The 21878-nt window shown below is 32.9% G+C and overlaps 1 protein-coding gene across 1 annotated transcript; it reads left to right on the top strand.

Moving 5' to 3' along the window:
- The first annotated feature begins 3178 nt into the window (after window positions 1–3178).
- Window positions 3179–4891, top strand: LOC145039399 (lignin-forming anionic peroxidase-like). The gene is made up of 5 exons (XM_078987463.1): window positions 3179–3241; window positions 3622–3807; window positions 3930–4112; window positions 4196–4361; window positions 4474–4891. The coding sequence occupies exons 1-5, from the start codon at window positions 3179–3181 to the stop codon at window positions 4866–4868; spliced, it is 993 nt and encodes a 330-aa protein (XP_078843589.1). The 3' UTR covers window positions 4869–4891.
- The last annotated feature ends 16987 nt before the right edge of the window (window positions 4892–21878 follow it).

Here is a 21878-nt window from a genome sequence, read left to right as displayed (position 1 = left end):
AAGGTTATTGATATTGTTAGATGATTTTTTTTTTAAATGTTAAGTATGATTTTAGGGTTTAGGGACAAAAGGTAATTTTATTTGTGATAGAATAAAGAATGAAGATTTGAATTTACCTTTTGAAGGTATCAATAAACTCCTAAATTTATGTGATTTATTTTAATTTGATTACAAATTAGATGCAAGAAACCTTTAAGTAAGGAAACATAAGGGCAAAAGAGTAATTCGACTTAGGAAACTAGAAAAACATTAGGCCGGAAAAGAAATTCAACAATAGATGACACGTATACTAAAATGATATTTTAGCATGATACTTCCATTTTTTTATCCGAAAGCTAAATCATTAATTTAGCATGAACTATGTTCATCAGAAGGGTAAATCGGTAATTTAATTTAAAAATGGATCAAATTGGTTGTTGTTACTATTTCTTTTTGTTTGACAATCTCAACTTGGTTACTGTTTCTGATTTTATTGTCGAATATAATAACTTCATATTAAACCACTTTTTAGGAATGTACGTGTAAATTACATTGTTATAACATTTTTAACAGTAACCCGTTGTGATTTTTTCGTGTTGTAAATGTCTTTTAATTTATTTTTTATTCACTATTAAGGTGATGGAGTTTATAAACAATTTAATCCCGAAAATGTTATATTATAATTATTCTAATTTGTATATGTTTCTATAGAGTAAACACAACATTTCAACTATTGTTTACTATAACTAAGAAAATTATATTTCTATTTTTGAAATCTCATAAAACATCGCATAAGGTTTTTTTGGCTTAACATATTACATCATTAAATCAAACAAAACAACAATGTATAACTTTTCATACTAAATGCTTAACCTAATAACTTGTACTCGATACTCAACAACCTCTATAAATTGCAATGGCTATGTTATTTTTTCCATATTATCGCAAAATACTTACCATGAAAAAATAACTATTAATTTAAACTACAACTTAGTTTTTTTATCGGTAACAACAATATACAACACTTAATATTAACATTCTTGCATTCATATTAATACATGAACTATATCAAAAGTATAATAAGAAGTTAGAATCTAAATTAAGAATGATCGTATTTCCTTAAATATAAGATTTACAGTATTATAGACAAATTTTTTATTTGATTCTTAAATTTTCTATGTGGTCGTTTTTATATGTTAGAATCAAATTGCATAATTACAATTAACATTTTTTTATTAAACTTTGTATGCAGGTATTAAACATTAATAAATATATTGTTGAAGGAACATTGTTCAAAATAAACGCATAATCTAAATACATGTTAATTTAGTTCATTTCATATATTTTTCTGTAACATTGGATTTTTTTTGTCATGTTACATTTAAAAGATGAGTTATTAGAATATACACCTTAGGTGTTTGACAAAATGTGTCAAAGAATCTAACACAAGTTCTCTACGATCACCTCACAACTAGGTATAAATTTTATTTTATTTTTCTAGATTTTTAGCATCATGTGTTTTTGATGTTTGCAACTTCGTAGTGTTACGTGTTTTTTTTTGTCTCGTCCTTAAGTTTTTCTATCGCTGATAGGGCTTCATTTTATTATTATTATTATTGTAAACTATTGATTCAATCTATTGCACTTTGTTATGACTTTTATCAGCGTGATAAGATTCTAACAAATTGTCACTTTCTTGATCTTTTAGAAAAAGATTTTCTAAGTAGATTACCATATACTGTTGTCGTATTCTATTTTGTTGATTAAGCGGTCTATGATTTGGCTATGATGGTTTTTACAGATTATGTTTGGAATGATAATTGTTCTTGTCACTAAAAATACATCTAACGAAAAGTGAAAGACAATTTTTTAAATTAATACCCTCATCTAACTTTAAATAATCTTTTTTCATCTTTGATAACATGTAACAGAGTTTTGACTAAAATTTTCAATTTTGTCGGCATATAACAGGTTATGGCTTAAATAATGATATTATATATTTGGATAATTAGGTTTTCTTAGGTTCTTAAATTATTTTGCAAAAAGTGATCCAATTTGGTATTATTGATCTCACAAAAGCAAGTCTCGTGTATCTTTTAGCATATCCATTGACTTTAATAGTAACTCAATAGTTTCTTGTTTATATTTGTTTTTTTTTTAAAAAAAAATGTTAAATCTTGATTTAATGAATGTCAAGTCAAAATAAAATTCTAAAGTAACAAATGTTAAATTTAATAGATAAGCACTTGTAATACAGAATACATATTATATTTCCCAAATAAATAACCAAAAACTAACCTCATCTCCAAATAAATTACATTTTAACTAATATCAATAAATTATGATTATGGTGTCTTGATTTTTAATTATACATTATAGAGAGTCGGTTAATATATAGCCAATATTTTTATATTCGTATCGTTTTTGAACTACAAAAATTATATTCAAATAATAAAAATGAAATGGAACATATACGATGGAAATAATGCAAAAATAACCTTCAAATTTGGTCTGATACAAAAAAGTAGTCTAAAACTTATTTTTAAAAGCAACAAGAAATAACAATGGTTTCAAAAAGAAATGAGAAATTGCAATGAACTTTTCAAAACTATCAACAATGTATAATATAAGATCATAATAATGCTAGAAAAACATCGAGTTTAGTCTTATGTGAAAAAAGTAATTTTATATGAAAGTATGATTGTAGTAATACTAAAAGAACCTATATGTTTTTTATCCGATGCAAAATGGGTCGAAATATACTTCTAAATCAATAAGAAATAGCAATGAACTTTTAATTAATCTTGAATAACCATTTAATAACTATATGTAAAAGATATAAATACTCAACAGTTAAGGCCATCGACCTTACTCGAATATCCATACGTCTTGAAGTAAGCATTCATTTTTCCATTGTTTTATCATTATCATAAAATAAAAAAAGAAATCATAATGTGTTTAAATTATTTAATTCGTCTCATAATAACAAGTTGTGTACCAATTATGTATTTTGACATTTTTAATGAGTCATGGACAATATCTAAATCGATCAAACATAATTATTTTTATATTTATTTGTTAGAGTTTCTTTATATTTAAAATTGTGCGGGGTTTATGTGGTTCCTATCGAATAAACATAAATAAGTTGCTATTTTTTGAAATAAACAATTCTCTTTTGCAATATAACCATGAAATAACAATGTATTTTGAAAGTACATTGTCAATGTTGGATTATACTTGCGTTGACCCATTTTCACGCATGGTTAGCTATATATAGATGTTTCCGATGTCACAAGTAAAAAAGGTTTGAAGGTACTTTGTGATGAGCAATATCGTTCAATTAATAAAACAAAAAATATTGTCTACGAATAAATCCTTCAATGATTATATATATATATATATATATATATATATATATATATATATATATATATATATATATATATATATATATATATACACCAACTTCAGTATATTTTCTACGAATTTCAATAATACCAATAACCTTAATTTTTTTTTAATTATTTTGCAATATCTATATATAATTATATTTACTTTATGGTTCCCTCGCTTTTAAGGCGGGTTGATAATCTAGTTGATAGTTTCAACCGGTGGTTTTGACTTTATTCGTGATGTATTTAGAATCCGCTTTTAATTCTTTCATTGAACAATATGGGGTGCAAAGCTCAGTTGTCTCCTACCTTCTACGATAGCACATGCCCCAATGCACTCACCGTCATCAGAACTTCAATTAGGACTGCAGTGTCACGGCAACGTCGCATGGCAGCCCTTCTTACTCGCCTTCATTTTCATGATTGTTTTCTTCAGGTAGATTTAATACTTTATAAGTTCCGTTTTCCTTTCCATGACATTTTAATTACCATGGTGCCTATGTTTTTTGACCTATAGCTAGCTAACACAGTTGCAACTTCATACTGGCCAATTTGTAGGGTTGCGATGCATCTATTTTACTAAACGACACACCCACAACTGAGAGGACAACATTTTCCAATGTTGGGGTTGGAGGATACGAAGTTATAGATTCAGCGAAATCTGGTGTGGAGAATATATGTCCCGGCATCGTTTCCTGTGCTGATATACTCGCTGTTGCAGCGCGTGATGCTTCTGTTGCGGTAATTGGCGGCTTAAATATATTTTCATAAAATAAAGATAGAATCTGCATCTTTTTACTTATCGATAATTTAAAAACACGCAGGTGGGTGGTCCATCATGGTCAGTAGGTCTTGGTAGAAGAGATTCTACTGCTGCATATCCAAGTCAAGCCGATAGCGATCTTCCAAGAGCTGATCAGGATCTACAGTCACTCATTTCGGATTTTGAAGTGAAGGGTCTGAGTGAAAGAGACATGGTTGCTTTATCCGGTTAGAACTTATAATCTTTACCCTTTACATATATATGTCGCTGCATGCATGGTATCACCGACATTTATCTTTCTCAAATTTTGAAACTCGTGAACAATATTTTTCGTATCAGGCGCTCATACTATTGGGCAATCACGGTGTGTTGCATTTCGAGGCAGGATACATGGCAATGGGTCGGACATAGATGCTAACTTTGCTACCACACGTAGGCGCAACTGCCCTTTGACTAGAGGAGAAGGAGATGATAACATGGCACCTCTTGATTTGGTGACACCAAATTCATTTGATAACAACTACTTCAGAAATCTAGTACAGAGGAGAGGTCTTCTTCAATCGGATCAGGTGCTCTTTAATGGAGGCTCAAGTGATAGGATCGTATTAGAGTACAGCAACAGTCCTTCAAGGTTTGCATCTGATTTTGCAGCAGCCATGGTTAGGATGGGAGAAATTGATCCCCGTACAGGTGCAAACGGGGTGATAAGGACTATCTGCAGCGCTGCCAATTAAGAAAAAAAAAAAAAAAATTCAAAGTTATATATGCAAAAGCAGCTACATCTATATTAAATTGCCAGGACCATGTTTCTTGGGTCACCATTACATTTGTATTCGGTAAATAAGTTTTGAGGGTTTAAGTCTTGTTTGATGCAAAATGAATAGTTTAAGAGTATGATAATGAATATTGTCTTTTTACAATTGTAAATTTTTATTGAAAATCAAATGATTTTTTTTTATTTGCCTTCGTGTATGTAATAATGTGTCCCTAGCTTATGAATATTACCACACACTTATTTTCAAAAGTTGATTGCCTGACATATCAGGGTACAATAATTAAATACGACAATACTTTGGGCTATACGGACAGATTACAAATGAATAGAAAATGGCCCAACATAAAATTACAATTAATTTACACTAACATTCATGTCGCGATTTAATGTGAATTGTATTTCTCTTTATATATATATATATATATATATATATATATATATATATATATATATATATATATATATATATATATATATATCTTTACTATCTTATAAAAGAAATCTAACTATTTCTAAAAATAGATTGATTATAATAATAATATTTTTTTAAGACGTCCAAATGATGAAGCTGATAGTACAACTAGCCATTAATAAAATAATATTAAATTTTAACCATATTTTGAATTCAAATATTTATCATCAAATCTCCTTATATTTCTCAGCAATTTGATATGGTTCCCTGAAATCCCGGATTCATTCAAATTTTGAATCCTTTTCGATATCCTTAAATTTAGCATGTTAATTTAAATATCCCTCCAATCGCAGATACCTCTTTGTTCCCTCGTTTGCTATAAAGCCCACCGTCTATGAATAAAAAATGACTTCATCTCCCAAATAACACCATAGTTTGATTATTTTGTCTTCGACATGTACTTTCTTTTGTAACATAACATTTTTGTAGAGGAAACATATCACCGAAAAAATTTACACACCCCGCCGCTTTGCGCGGGTACGCTGCTAGTATATATATATATATATATATATATATATATATATATATATATATATATAATCTAGAAAGCAATATGTCCTACGTATATTCATGGGGTCATGATTTTTCCACTGAAACCTTTTATTTATCCATAGAAATAATAGTGTAAAGATATTTATATCCTTCCATTCCATAAGTACTTATTGAAGAAACAAATACCCTTCCACCTCCATTGAACATCCATGTTTCTAGATTTATTTTAGTTTGCTTTATCGTACATTGGTTTGCCTCCCTCCCAGTGTAGATATACCTGTAGTTGGTTTCTCAGTTGGCTAAAGGATAAAGTTCACATCTTCAGCTCTCTCTAATTCTTTGTATTTTCTCAATCCTTTATATTAGTTTTTCTTTTTCTTTTTTTCTGGTGTTTTGCCCTGTATTCTTCGAGCTTTCATGTTCAAAATGATTATCAGAATAACTCCAGTCGAGAAGAATGGAGCAACAACAATGACAACAATGGAGGACTCGCTTAATTTTGGCCTTTTCAATTCAATGGAACAGCAACAATGGAAACCTAGTAAGTTTTGGGAAGAATGAGGATTCTAACGTTAGGTATGCTGTAAAATATTTTTGGGATTCATCGTTGTAAAGAAATTCGTGAAACATCCCTGTAAATATAACGCAAATAGGGTTTGTAAATGTTGACTGTGAAGAAGAAGGTGATAATGTCTAAATGGACTTGCAGTTCTTAAAGAAACTTGCATTCGCTAAAAGAATTCGGGATTCTGCCGTTTAGATCGAAGTAATGGAGATCATGAATTTGTTGAAGTTCAACAAACCTACGACATACTCGCGGAGATAGATTCAAGATTTCAAGTTCTTCTGTCTTTCACTCTCCTCAATAATTATTAATTATTAATTAAATAGATGGGTATAAATGTCCAATGCATAATTTTTTCAGTGTATGAATAAAAACTCTTAGTGGAAATAAGTGGAAATATCAGGACCCATATTCATGTTAGTAACTCTAAAGTTAGAAACTCCATTGCCCGTTAACATGTTAGTAACTCTAAAATTAGAAACTCCATTGCCCAGGTCCAGGTTCGAACTTGGAGCTTCTAATCCATCATCTTTAATAAATGAAAGTTTTTTTGACACATGTATTCTTCTCTTTCATCTGGACACATGATATTTTCTAGAATTTTTGAACTTTCTATTATCCACTTGTCATTTTATTGTATTTTTCATTTTATAAAATTAAAATTCTACATTTAATATGTAAGGTAATATATATGTAAGATATTTATTAGAAATGATTTATATATGTAATGTATTCAATGTATTAAAGTCTCATTAATTTTAATAATTTGAATTTTTTCTTATAAATTCAAACTTCTCAATTTGTTAAAATTTCATATTTAATTTTTTTTAAATAAACAAATATAATACATGTGTCTCACACCTAGTGAGGCAATAAACTCTACCAACCAGGTAGCCCTAGCAGGCTAATAAGTAAATTAGGGTGTGTGTGTCATATGATATTTCATTACAATTATGAATTTTTTTGAACGATAAATTAGATGATTAACATGTTAGTAACTCTAAAGTTAGAAACTCCATTGCCCAGGCCCAAGTTTGAACCTTGAGCTTTTACTCTACGAGGCAATAAACTCTACCAGCCATACCTAGTAGGCTAATAAGTAAATTAGGGTGTGTGTAACTAGTACAAATGGCATATGGTCATATTTTTTTATTAAAACTATGGGTAAAAGTTACTGATATTTATCATTATTTTAGCCACATTTTAAGTTGAATTTCGTCACAATTGAAGATATCAATATATATCATCTTTATCAAATAAAGATTTGTCGGAATCATCTTTATTAAACATGAAATGTTGGGATCATCTTTATTAAATGAAGAGTTGTCGGTATTATCTTTATTAAATGCAAAATTATGGTTATCATCTTTATTGAATGCAAAGTTGTAAATATGATCTTATCATCTAGGAAATTTACAATTATCTTATGTGTCAATTTTTTATTGGATCTTTTGATTTTATCTAGATAAACTAATTTAAGATTATCTTTATTTAAAATTATAAAAAAATATTGAAAATCATTGACCACATGCATTGGGAATGAAAATTTTACCCCACCGCTTGGGTTGGGCAATAAGCAGGTAGAAGTGGTAAGACAAACAATCATGTTGGAAGTTGTTACATCATATTACATATGGAGATAATATGCATTCTTTAAGAACACTAGGTTTGTGTAATGACATTAACGTAATTCAACGATCTCCTTTTTTTGATGATATCTTGGTAGGTCGATGACCAAAGGTGAGTTACATCATGAATGACAGGGAAAATAATATGGTTTATTATCTCTCACTGAATGCATATATCTTCCGTGAGCTACCTTTGTCGAGCCAATAAGTTCTCAACAACTTTAAACAAAAGTTGTTCACGAGGATGCTTGAAAAGATGTTGAACGACCATTTGGAGTTTTACAATCTGTTTTTTTATTTATTCAACACCCCTTATCATGTGTGAGACAATGATATGATGGAGAAAATTATGATTGCATGTATCATTATTCATAATGATAATATTATCATTGAAGATAAACAACGTACATACATTCACTACTATGATCTATCCAAAATTTTAACTATAGAAGATGAATAACATTTTCAATACTATATTCAACGAATTACAGACCTATCCAATTTTATTTTATAACCAACATGACACAAGTTCGTAATATTGTAGCTCATAACGATCTAAAAGGCAATTTAACTGAACATATTTGTAAAAAATTCGGCACTTAGTGAATAATTAAATAGTTTGTATGTTTCGTATTTGTAATATATGTTTCATGTTATGATTGTATCTTGTTTTATCTATTTTATTAAGTAATTTGATGAATGTAATTTATTTATTTTTATCTATTTCTATTTAACTTTATATTTAAAATATATAATTTATTTGTTTTTAGATAAAATATTTATTATTAATATTTATAAAAGATTTTAATAAACTAAAATAAACATAAATTATATTTATTAAAAAATGATTCGTGTTTGGTTGCTAATGGGTGTGAAAAATTGGATTTGATTAGATTGTGGAGGTTAAAAAAAGGAAACTTACTTTTTTAGTAAAAATTAAGGTAGATTGCTTATGGGATAGTCTTGGCATTTATTTTAAAAATTGAAATCAATCCTTCAATATTTGTAACATTCAGTTCAGGTGAGCAATTGTCAAGTTTAGAAATTCAAAGGATTAACCTTACTCAGGATGTGAGGTATGTATGTCACGTCGTGGGGAGGTTAGTGCAATCGAGAATCACCTTTAGGCTCACGACGTAAGCATATATGGATCACGTGAGATTGTCCTAAGAGGAAACCCTAATTTTGGGGGGGTTTATCCCGTATTTACAGGAAGTGAGGGATAAGGTTATCCCACCCTCAACCTCCATCACCTCCTTGCACTCCTATTTGAAACCCTAGTATCCATATTTGTGTCAGTTTATGAGCATATCTACATTCCTATGTGATCATGCAGCCCTAATTCCTTTGGATATAAGTTTTTCACTAATTGAACATACAAATAGAACACCAAAGCAATAACCCTAGATCTAGCATATAGTTTTCTAAATTCATATATAAAATAGGGTTAGTAGATTACCTCACTTGTTATATAGTAATAACAAGGATTCCTAGCTTGATCTTGACATTTGAAAGCTTAGTGCCCCAAGTGTTAAACCTCTAATGGAGTCACAAACACCCAATACAACAAGATGACAGGAGAGACACTAGAAAAGTCGACTAGGATTCTTCAAGGAAGCATTGGCTGAAATTCTAATGCCCGAGGGTTCCTTATATAGCTGTGGGTTGCTAGGGTTTCTAAAGGAAACCCTAATTCATGCTTAAGGCCTAAGCAGCCCATGGACTCCTCCTTATGAGGCCTTGGATGAAATTTATAGGGCCTCCCTATAGGATTTCATCCATTCCTAATTAAGGAGTCCAATAGCCCAGTTCTACAACTATAAATGATTTGCAAAACAACCCCTCCATTATTAATCAGTTCTTTTAATCCCCAAATTAATTTTTGATTAAATACTAATTAATAAAATAATTTCCGAATAATATATTATTCTTATAATATATTAATAAAATCATTTTAAGCACCAATTTATTATTTCAAATAATAAATCATACTCTCTTTCCACCAGTCATCTTTGTCAAGTTGCATGAGTGAAGGCAACCCAAAAGGACCATGCTACTATCAAATCAAGTATATACCAATTATAGTAATGGACTTACACACCAAATCCAACAGTCTCCCACTTGGATAAGTCTAATAACTATTATTACAAGTATGACTTCAAAATTTGACCAGCAATCGTAGCTTTCAAAATCCGCTGTTGAACTCTGAACTTATCAATGACATGTTCTTTAGATAAGTGATCAAATATCCCACCATTATACAAGATATCATATAGACATGAGACATGGATTATAATTAATCTTTGTCCAAGAGTTGTTTCCCGATTTCTGATTCATGACGACTGACTCATACTACAATTAAATGCATCAACTTAGTCCAGGCTTGGCCAAGCGCTGTAGATGTCATCACTAAATCATCGAGGGGACCACATATATCGTTTTTATCCCCTTTAGGGTAAAAGGAACGGATAAACTTCGACTCATATGCTTGTACAATTCACTCATCAAATCATACACGACAATACGTTTTATAACATCAAGTTACTGATGCATTTACGTATTATCAATGCACAACTGACTAGTAGACAACAACTCATATGTCTCCGTTTCAAGAATATAAGATATTATCGTCTCTAAATTACTCGTTATAAAATCCATGAAGTAGTTCTTGAGCGTGGGTTTATCAAATACTCAAATTCTTATTTTAGGAGTACTCATGAAAACAGCAGTAAACATTTGATATGTCTGACAATCTACAGTCAGATTCATGACAGTCTTAATTCATTACTTACTTCCAAAATTATGATCAACTATGCATGTTTGAATAACCTAGTTATTCGGGAAGTAAAACATGCGAAGTGAAATACAAGAATAATCTGATTAACTATGGTCTCAAACCTTTTGAATATAAATAAAACACTTATTATTTAATCACCATATTAACTAGACTTTATTCATTGTATAATGTTTTGAACAATCAACTTAATACTTGAATTAAAAACAATAGTCATGTCATGCTCCAATCATGTACATTATGTTTATCTACTGGTCCTTCCTTTGTGAAATAGATCAACTGAACACATTTCCAATGAGCTCATTTCACAATTCCAAATCATTATCATAAGTGTAAGAATACCAAATTCTTGCCACTACTAGAATTGGTTAGAGTATAATCTTTCATGCAATGATCCTTTTGTAATGTTAAAGCACCAAAGTCACAGAGACTTTGCCAATGATATTACAAAACATTCCATTGGAGATTGGCTACAAAAACAATTCCATGAAAATGAAGTCTCACATTCAAAGAGCATTCCTTGAACATCCTTCTTGGATTAAGGTTTCTAACTTGCACATATTTCTTAATATTTAACTCCCATAACGGAAACATTCCATATTTCTATATAACTATCAATTTTGAATAAGAGTTACCTCTATTCAGAACATGTCAATATGGTCCTTCCAAATTTATACTATACTTCCAACTATTCACAAGTAACAAATCTTTCGTAAACCTCAGATTGTCCTTGGCAGTTGTTTAACAACTTTAGTCTTGTAAGGTTCTAGTCTCTTTCCCTCTTAATGCACTAGGCATTTGGAAAATCAGAATGAGTGAATATTATAGCATATGTAATCGATTTTGTACCCGAAGCATATAGGATTCAATTCATAATGTCTTACATAAAGACATGATATTTGATCAGTCTCTTGCTATAATATTTCCATATATAGAATTTACTGCATTGAATCACTTCAACACGATATTCGTATATGTTCATGACTAAGATCCATTAAAATTTCAATCTAAGTTTTTAGATTCGAAATGAAGTATAATTCCCCTGTCCCTTACTATAGCGAAACAATCTCCAAATTCTGCAACTTTGCAAATTTAGAACTTTGTTTCCTATAAATATCATTGCTAACCTGCAACACCTTACATAATAATCATGCTCCCACTAGCATAACAATTATGTTCTTACCAGCATAACAATTATGCTCCCACTAGCTTTGATATGTACTAAGAAATCATTTTGAATTTTATAAATCAATACTTATTGACTTTCTTACCAAAGTTCAGATTTCTGATATGTGGTGCTTCGATAAGTCTTTATCTAGACTTCTCAAGCTCATACACCTTTCATTAGACATCTTATGTGTGTGTCTAAACTCTTTCAAAACTTATAGCAATAAGTCCCGAATGTTCAAACTATTTTTCCATTTATCATAATTCGAACTATGAAAAAGGATACCGTAATCATACTCGAATTTGAGAACGCAATTATCACAACTGCTAACTCTGATGTCATTAGTCAATTCTTTAAAATCTACTAGTGAAAGCGTTTCCTCACGATCATTTTTCATGAAGCAGGGTGAAACGTCTTACCACTTAGATTTTATAGTGTATGTGTGACATCCCCATTTTCACGGCCATAAAAGACCGATTTTGTTTATATTTTATAAAAATCAGAGTACTTCTTTTAATAAAAGTATTACGGAATTTGTTCCCAGTAAAACATGGTAAATACATTATCAAGGCATTTCCAAAGAAAAGTATTTTTATTCATTTAAAAACATTTGGGATGTCGTTGTCAATACAGAAACATAAGCATAAACAGAACTTACATTCATTATCACTAGTGATCTATATCTCCTTAATCTCTCAGTGTAATGTGACTTCATATCAACACCTATGATATAAATAAACTGAGTGGGTCAGGTTGGGAAACCTGGTAAGTACATAGGGTTTTCAACCCACAATAATATAATTATTATGTTTAAACATTTAAACAATCAACCCAATTACTCATCCTCGTTATCTTCTTTATTCTACCCTAAGAATTCTGCCAATCCTCGTTTATTTATTCCTAAGGGTCATCCTAAGGAATAGGCACGAAATCCATCGTTGCCAAGGTTTACTCAACATGCACTAAATCCATAGTTACCAAGGTTTATCTCGTTTATTAACAGTATCGTTTCTGAGACTCCTCTCGCAATACAGGTCAATGGGTTTTATCTTGTTTATCGGCAATATCGTTTCCGAGAATCCACTAACAATACATGTCGATGGGTTTTTAGAATACACCTGGTAAATACACGGTTCAAAACACCTACAGGTTGCGAGCCTGCTAGAGTCCATTGGACTGTCTAGAATAGTCCTTGGTTGTCATCCATACTCTGCTAGATGACGGGGCCAACACTTGGGTAAAAGGCTTCTCTCATGGTTCACCTCTCACCCTTACCTCATGGTCTATATCACCTCGTCATCATTTTATTTTTGTCACACAGGAACTATTTCATCTACTTATGTTTTACCCAACACATTTTGTAGATATAAAATACGTATACAGTTTAAATAATTTTACAAATGTATAAAAATCTTTCACCCAGCACAGACAACAAATATTCAGACAATATACACACAAAGCACGTAGTTTATATAAAATACTTCATATCTACGTGTAAGATGAAAGTAACTATGCACTCACTTAATAAGGTGGTGACTTGGTACTCGGACAACGCTCGTTACTCTTAAAACAATTTCCTTCGACAAAACCTAGTATCATTACCACTAGGGTTTAGTTTAATGTTCACCAAGACTAATTAATAGTCTAGCTATTATTATTATTATTATTATTATTATTATTATTATTATTATTATTATTATTATTATTATTATTATTATTATTATTATTATTATTATAATATAAGCGTTAAACAATACTATATAACTCATAATAATAGCCCAAATAATTATTTTAAGGTCCTAGTGATGTTACTATGATTAATTAGAAGCTATATTAAAAATAGCATAGGCGTAGCTCACTTATAGCGGGTTTTTATTGAAAATCGGGCTTCGCTTGGAGCAGCTTTTCAAAACCGAAAGACCCTTTTCCTCGGGACTCCGGGAGCCTCGAGGCTTCCTCCGGGAGCTAGGGGTTTACCTAGGGTTTAGGAGGGGTTTGGGATCCTAGAGAAATAAAGAAACTAGAGAAAGAAGTGATTTTGGTGCAAGAAAGACGGCTGCCTTCGCAGGGTATTTATAGGCACCAGCCTTGGACTACGCGGGTGTAGCCCTTGGCTACACGGGGCGTAACTTCGGATAGGGTCAGCTCGCATACAACTGGATCACACCGGAATCGAAAAGGATAAGGCCGAGGTATGCTGGGCGTACCCAACCTCGGATGCGGGGCATAATGCGAGGTGACGTGTCGCTCATTCAAAGCAGTCCTCCGATCAGCAATAGACGGCCCAGATCGAGCCACATCATCAATTTCGCATCGGATTTCGCAAATTGCACACTCGACTTTAAAAATTCGTGACTTTCACATACGATCTCTGTTTTCGATGTTCTTTATATCCACACGTAGTTAGGAACATACTCTACAACTTTCGTTTAGACTCTGTCAGCTAATTTTGGTTTTATTTTAAAAGTTATATTATTTAACAGGACGGGACAGGATTGGTCCGTTAAAATCTCATAACTTCTTCATCCGACTTCCGTTTTCATCTGTCGTTTTATCGTTATACTACCATTAACTAGATCTTCGATTCTCGTTTAGGTTGTGTCGGCTAAAAAACCGCTCGATCTACTATTCGAATTTCAAGTTGTACATTGCTAAACCGAAACTTCAAAAAATCATAACTTTCTCATACGAAGTCAGATTTGGGCGTTCTTTTTATGGATGCTCTTGGTTTAACGTATTCTATGAATTTCATTTAGATTGCTAAGGCTAAATATTGCTCTATCGTAAATTCACTATTTACGCCTCACGGTGCCGTGTCGGTTCCATCGCGAAACTTTGACGGGTCATAACTTCTTCGTTATAACTCAGATTTCGGCGTTCTTTATATGTACGGAACCCTTGTAACATATACTATAACTTGGTTGAGATTATTTATTCTAAATAATATTTTGTTGAAAGGTCGTTTTCGACCACTATTACCTCTAAATTGACTAGCCCGGATCTACGGGCGTTACAGTATGTGTTCCTATCCATGTGAATTTGTCATTTCTAGCCACTATAATAAGACAAGGTTTATGACAAATTAAAACTCATATGGACTGAACTTGCTTAATCTTAATTTCATGTCATCCGGTAGCACAAGGGCCTACCTGTGCTTCCAAGTTATGGAGCAGCTCGCCCATCAATGTACTTTCACTGATCAAGGTACCTTTCCTTATGCAATCAAATGAGAACTGATAAAACTCACATGCATAGTCAACTTAAATGGAATGGGCACAGAAACAAGAATATGTCAACACGATAGGATTTCAACATTAGGTCGTATGCTAGTGATTACTAAAAGGTTTATTCTCGATTGTATCCTGAAACTTTTTAAGATCAACAAGACTCCCACTGGCCTCTTGACATATAAGATTCTCTGGCAAGGATCATTCAATGACAAACAAATATTCAAGAGTTAGTATGGGTTCTTCACTAGAAAACTGTCACACCCCCAAACCAGAACGGCGAAAACATTCGGGGGCCGAGGACGTCATGTACAGTATCACAACAATTCTATAATATGAATCAAATCAAACACAACCATTACCTTGATAAGGTAAAGTATTTACATTTGTTTAATAAATAGTTTGTATGACATCAAAATGTATAACAAAAGTATAAAAGATGCGACTCTAAAAGCTCCGTCTTCTCAAAATCTGCGAAGTACCTGTCTTATCGTTTCCCTAAGAATACAAGTAAGTTTGAAAGTGTATCAACATTTAATTTGGTGAGTTCATAAGTTTGTTTTAGTGATGGAAAAGTTGTCTTTGTACTTTAAAAAGGATAGTATGTTTCTCCAGAAAATCCAATATGGAAAAGTTGTCTTTGTACTTTAAAAAGGATAGTATGTTTCTCCAGAAAATCCAATATTTTCTATAGTGAATGTAATGTAGTCATGTATGTTCCTTGTAAATGTATATTGTATTAGTGTACTTAGTATTAGAAAACAGTGTATTGTATCTGTATTTGTATGAAAACGTTTGTATGTATACCTGGATACCACCAGTTGTAGTGAAAGTGGTGTACTGTAATAACATTTGTATAAAAATCTTAGGATGAATGCCTGGTATTCACCAGTTACAGTGTAAAGTAGTGTACCATAGTTGTATTTGAATGAAAATCCTTGTATGAATGCCTGGTTACTACGAGTTGTAGTGTAACTAGTATACTGTAGTTTTATTAATTAAAATAAAACCATTGAAGTAGTGTTAATCCCGTAAACAAATGTTTTAGTTATACTGTTGTGAGTTTCATATAACCATATTTGATATGACCTAGTGACCTCTACAATGTTCTTCAAGCGTCTGAAAGTTATGACATTTGTCATCCCAGGCCTACCGGCCTAACTGTAGCTAGCAGTTCAGGTGTGGGATTGTTAGTCCCGTATTGATCTATACACAATCTCACGCTCTCACTCCAGGAGACTCTGGTTATACTGTATAGGATTTAGTTTCGTACCATAATGGATACTAGTGAAGTAGTGCATCACAAACTTTTGTTAACTAGTTTACATGTAGTGTCATAGTGTTGTAGTGTTATCTCGTATTAGAAACTATATTTATTGTCATGTATTAATGTACCTTGTAGTGTAAGATAATTATACTTAAATAATTATTTTAGTAGTAGATACTTGTATCAATGTATTAGAGTAGCGTTTCCCAAACTATACCTATTATAGTTTTGTTTGTATATTCCTGTTTCGTGTGTAGTACTTAGCAAAACAATGTAGCGAATCTTAAACTATATCAATTATAGTTTAACTATAATGTTCCGTAGTGAAATGAAAACATTTGCAATTTATTTGTATGAAAACAGTTACCCTTATGCTCGACATATTACAATAGGGTTAAAAATATATAAAATATTTTTAGAAAGTGTAGCGAATGCTCGTTTTGACACAATTGCAAATGTTTTAAAACTATTTAAAAACGTTTGAATAAACACAAAATTCCATGTGTTTTATTTGTACCCCCCCCCCCCCCTAAAAATATTAAAAACGTTGAAAATGTAGGGGTATGAACTCACCTTTGTTGTGTGTTCGCGTCTGAGATAACGAAGCGGCAGAGACGATCCTCGGGCTAGCGTACGTACGAAATAAACGTTATTCCAAAAATATTTGTATTCGACGTCGTATTTAAATTAATAATATATTAATTTAAATAATAGGCTAAATAATAATTTAATTATATAAGGAGGACTTACAAATTAATTGGAAATTATTTGGAATGGTTGCAAGGTGTTTACGATTAGCAAAAATGGGTTTACGTTTGGAATAAGGTGTTCACAGTTGGATCTTCAAAAATTATGAAGATTTGAAGATCACATGAAGACTTGAAGGTGGGTTTGAATGTTGTTAATGGAAATATGAAGATTTGAATGAATCTGGACGTAAACTCTTGAAGATTGAGAGAAAATGGGGTTGTTCACAGATGGAAATTGAGAGGATTTTGGGGGTGTTTACGGATGAAAATGAGTGAAATGAAAGTGTTCTCACCCAAAACACACATATATAGGGGGTGTTTACGGTTCAAGTGGCATTGGTCCTTGGTGTTTACAGTCCACTAATGGACTTAAAATGGGGTTTTCATCCCATTAAGGGGTGTTCACGGTCATGCTTGGTCGTGAACCCCTTATTTTTACTTTATTTTGGTTGTGAACTCCATTTGGAGTGAATTCTAGGCCGTAAACTCCATTTGGAGTTGCTTTCTTGGCCGTAAATTCCAATTGGAGTTTACCCCTTCACCGCGAACCCTTTTTTGGTGTTGATTTTATTGATTTAAGTTTTAGAGGATCCCCTTATATTAAGTTATAATACCATAACTCACTTAAAATTTAAGTTATATTTAGCTATTAGCTTATAATTAAACCCCTGGGATAATAGAGGATACATATATACAATAGGATAGAGATGTAGTTTTTGACTTTCATTAAATTGAGAATAACAGGTTGTTACATTATCCCCCCGTTAGAGGGAATTTCATCTTGAAATTCTTGCTATAGTGAATACATCATGAACTAGGGAAAAGATGCAGGTACTTTTGTTGCATATGGTCTTCTCACTCCCAAGTGAATTCAAGTCCCCACTTAGTATTCCAACGAACCTTCACTATCGGTATGCGACTTTGTTTCGTTCGTTTGACTTCCCTATCCATGATTTATATTGGTTCTTCCATGAAGTTAAGGCTCTCGTTTACCTCGATTTCATCAAGTGGAATCACAAGAGTCTTGTCAGATAGACACTTCTTTAGATTTGACATGTAGAAGACAGGGTGTACGTTGTTAAGCTCTTGTGGTAAACGGAGTTTGTAAGCTACGGGGCTTATTCTAGCGAGAATCTCAAATAGCCCTATATACCTTGGATTTAGCTTCCCATGCTTTCCGAAGTGTATCATGCCCTTCCAGGGTGAGACCTTCAACAGAACACGGTCGCCAACCTGGAATTCCAAGGGTTTTCGTCTCCTTTTCGTGTAGCTCTTTTTTCTATCTCTTAAGGCCTTCAACCGTTCCCGGATTTGTATGATCTTTTTTGTGGTTTCTCGAATGATCTTTGGGCCAATGAGAGTGTTATCAAGAAATTGCCATTTAGCTAGCTGCGTTTCACCCATCTCAGCCCAACACATATAGGATATGTACTTACGACCATAGAGGGCTTCGAATGGAGCGTCCTTGATGCTAGTGTGATAGCTATTGCTATATGAAAACTCGAAAAGTGGCAAATAGGTTTCCCATGCTTTACCAAAGCCGATCACACAGGTTCTCAACATGCCTTCTAGCGTTTGAATGGTTCTCTCACTCTGCCCGTCAATTTGAGGATGGTAAGTTGTACTCATGTAACATACACGTTTTGAAATCGTGTTTTGTAATGAATAAAATTGTGAAATACTATATGAAATTGAGTGTTGAGTTATAACAGATGGTTTTTACTAGAAATGGAGTAAAACTATGTTTAGAACCACTCAGAAAATATTGGAAGTCTTATGAGATTCCAATTAAAAGCCAAATAGTGAAATTTAGCGAAAATATAAAACTTTAAATAAGTAAAATTTTATTATTTGATGTTGTAGAGAATCTCGTTAGAAACTTGTAGGCGAAAACCTCGTCGAAATCCGAGTTATAACGAAGAAGTTATGACCAACCGAAGATCCGCGACAAAACTGGCACGGCGCTGAATGACGTAAAAAGTGAGTTTTTGATAAACTAATTTTTAGCCTTAGTAATCTAAATGAAAGTCGTAGTATTCGTTAAACCGAGAAATTCGATAAAAAGAACGCCAAAATCTGACTTTGTATGAGGAATTTTCCGAAGTTTCAACTTAGTAGTAGACAGCTAAAAACTCGAATTTTAGATCAAACGATATTTGACCAATACATCCTAAATGAGAATCGAAGGTCTCGTCATATGTAGTACAACGGTAAAAAGTCTGACGAAAACGGATGTCAGATGAAGAAGTTATGAATTTTTAACGGATTTTCCTGTCCTGATCTGTTAAAAATAGTAATATTAAAAATAAATTCAAAATTAGCCGATGAAGTCTAAACGAAAGTTGTAGAGCGTAATTTTAGCTACGCGTGCATATAAAGAACGTCAAAAACGGAGCTCGTATGAGAAAGTTATGAATTTTAGAAGTTCGGGGCCCGAAAACCGAGAATTTTCGCATGAACAGTGTTCGGACACATCACCTTGCACGAAGCAGCAGCGTATCCGAGACGTCGCCTAAGTCCGAGACCAGCACGTGTTTCCTTCTGATTCGTTGAGGCCGAGGTCCACCAAGAACGAGACACGTCTCGCAAAGGTGGCCAGTCCGACGCGAGACACGTCTCGCCTACCAGCCTCGCATCCGAACCAAACGCGTGTCCGAGCCTTGCACCGCCACCTGCCTTTCCCTCCTCGCATGCGAGCCACGTGCTCTTTTCTCCTAGCTCCGTATCTGAGCCCCTCACATATAAAAGGGAGGCCTGCGAGCCTTCCCGGGTAATTTTGAGAATTTGCTATTTTTCACCCCTAAATCCATATATTCACTATTTTGACTTTCCCCGAAGCCCCGGTATCAATTTTAGCACCCGAAACATGCCTCGAGACCCCCGAGAAGCCTGAAAATTTTATCTTTTCGGTTTTGAATCCCTACCTTCGTAGAGCCCGGTTTTCAATTAAGCTCCCGATTTTCAACATAGAAAGATATATTTAAAGCCGAAGTGCTGTCCAAATTACTATTTTAACCCCCGGTTAACTTAAGGTGAGTTCAATATATAGGAACAATTGTATGGTATGTGTTATGTGCTATGTGCTTTTCAGTGTTATTATTCTGAGTTATTTTCCCGTGTGATTTTATTCTCTATGTTTATAGCAATTGTAATACCTTTGACCATGTGATCAGTGAAAGGACTTAGATTCACATTGGTACTGGTACGTAGCCTCTGGCCATGTAGAGCATGTCTTCATAAGAGAATGACTTCTATTCTATGGCATTGGCAAATGGTTAGACAGGACTATAAGCCTGAAATCTAACAAGACGTTAATTAGAAATTGCATGTCTTCTATGCCATTTGGGCCAAAGCTTTATTGATGTATATCAAGAATTGAAAAGTATATCTTTGAATAAAGTCTTTGATTGATATGAACGCTTGTCACATGATCTCACATATGTCTTGTTACTCTTCTTTGCCTTTGCCACATTGAAGTATATATATGGTATAACGTTATATTGTATCTATTATTGAACTCACTAAGCGTCACCGCTTACCCTATCAATGTTTAACAATTGCAGGTGATAAGTAACTAGTATGTTCACATACTATTGAAAGATTTAGAATAGTTTGTAATAGTACTTTTGTATTACAGTTTATGTTTGTATAAATTACAATATCCTGTGTAGTTATGTAATATATATAACACTTTGTAATAGACGGTTTGTATCCAATAGTTTGTAATTCCCTTTATCAATGTAAAATATTGCTTTTATGAATATGCAAATAGCATGTTTTGGAGTAATGATATTGTGAAGTATGAAAGTTTGGGTCTTTCAAAAATACGAAAGTTTGGGTCTTTCAACTCATGTCCAACTTAGTTCCAAGAGCCTTCTGAAGTGACTGCCAAAATTGTGAGGTGAATCTACTATCTCTATCCGAGATAATAGATATAAGCACACCCTGCAGTCATACTACCTCTTGGATGTAAGTTATAGTTAGCTTCTCCATTTTGTCCGTTTCTTTGATTGGCAGGAAGTGGGCGGACTTGGTTAATCTATCGATGATCACCCATATAGTATCATGACCACCCGACATCTTGGGTAACTTGGTAATGAAATCCATTTTGATCCGTTCCCACTTCTAATAAGGTATTTCTGGTTGCTAAAGTAAACCTGAGGGCTTTTGATATTCTACCTTTACCTTGGCGCAAGTTAGACACTTACCCACGTAGGTAGCAATCCTTGTTTTCATGTTTGGCCACCAATAGAGTTTCTTGAGATTCATATACATCTTATATGAACATGGGTGGACTGAGTATCAATTCTTATGTGCTTCATTTAGGACAACCTCCCTGTAACCACCGAACTTTAGGGTCCATATCCGGTCCATGAAATAACGAACTCCGTCTCCCTTGATCTCTAAACCCTTCTCCATTCCCCTTAAGGCTTCATCCACCACATTTTCTGGTTTTAAGGCTTCTAGTTGAGCCTCTTTGATTTGTGTGGACAGATAAGAATGGATTGTCATGGTTAGTGCCTTCACCCTTCGACCTGAGTACTCCTTTCGACTATGGGCATCAACTACTACATTGGCTTTACCAGGATGATAGCGAATTTCGCACT

This window comes from Lactuca saligna, chromosome 4 (assembly GCF_052625555.1).
Source record: "Lactuca saligna cultivar CGN05327 chromosome 4, ASM5262555v1, whole genome shotgun sequence".
In the NCBI taxonomy this organism is placed as follows: Eukaryota; Viridiplantae; Streptophyta; class Magnoliopsida; order Asterales; family Asteraceae; genus Lactuca; species Lactuca saligna.
This window is presented reverse-complemented; position numbering and strand designations above follow the sequence as displayed.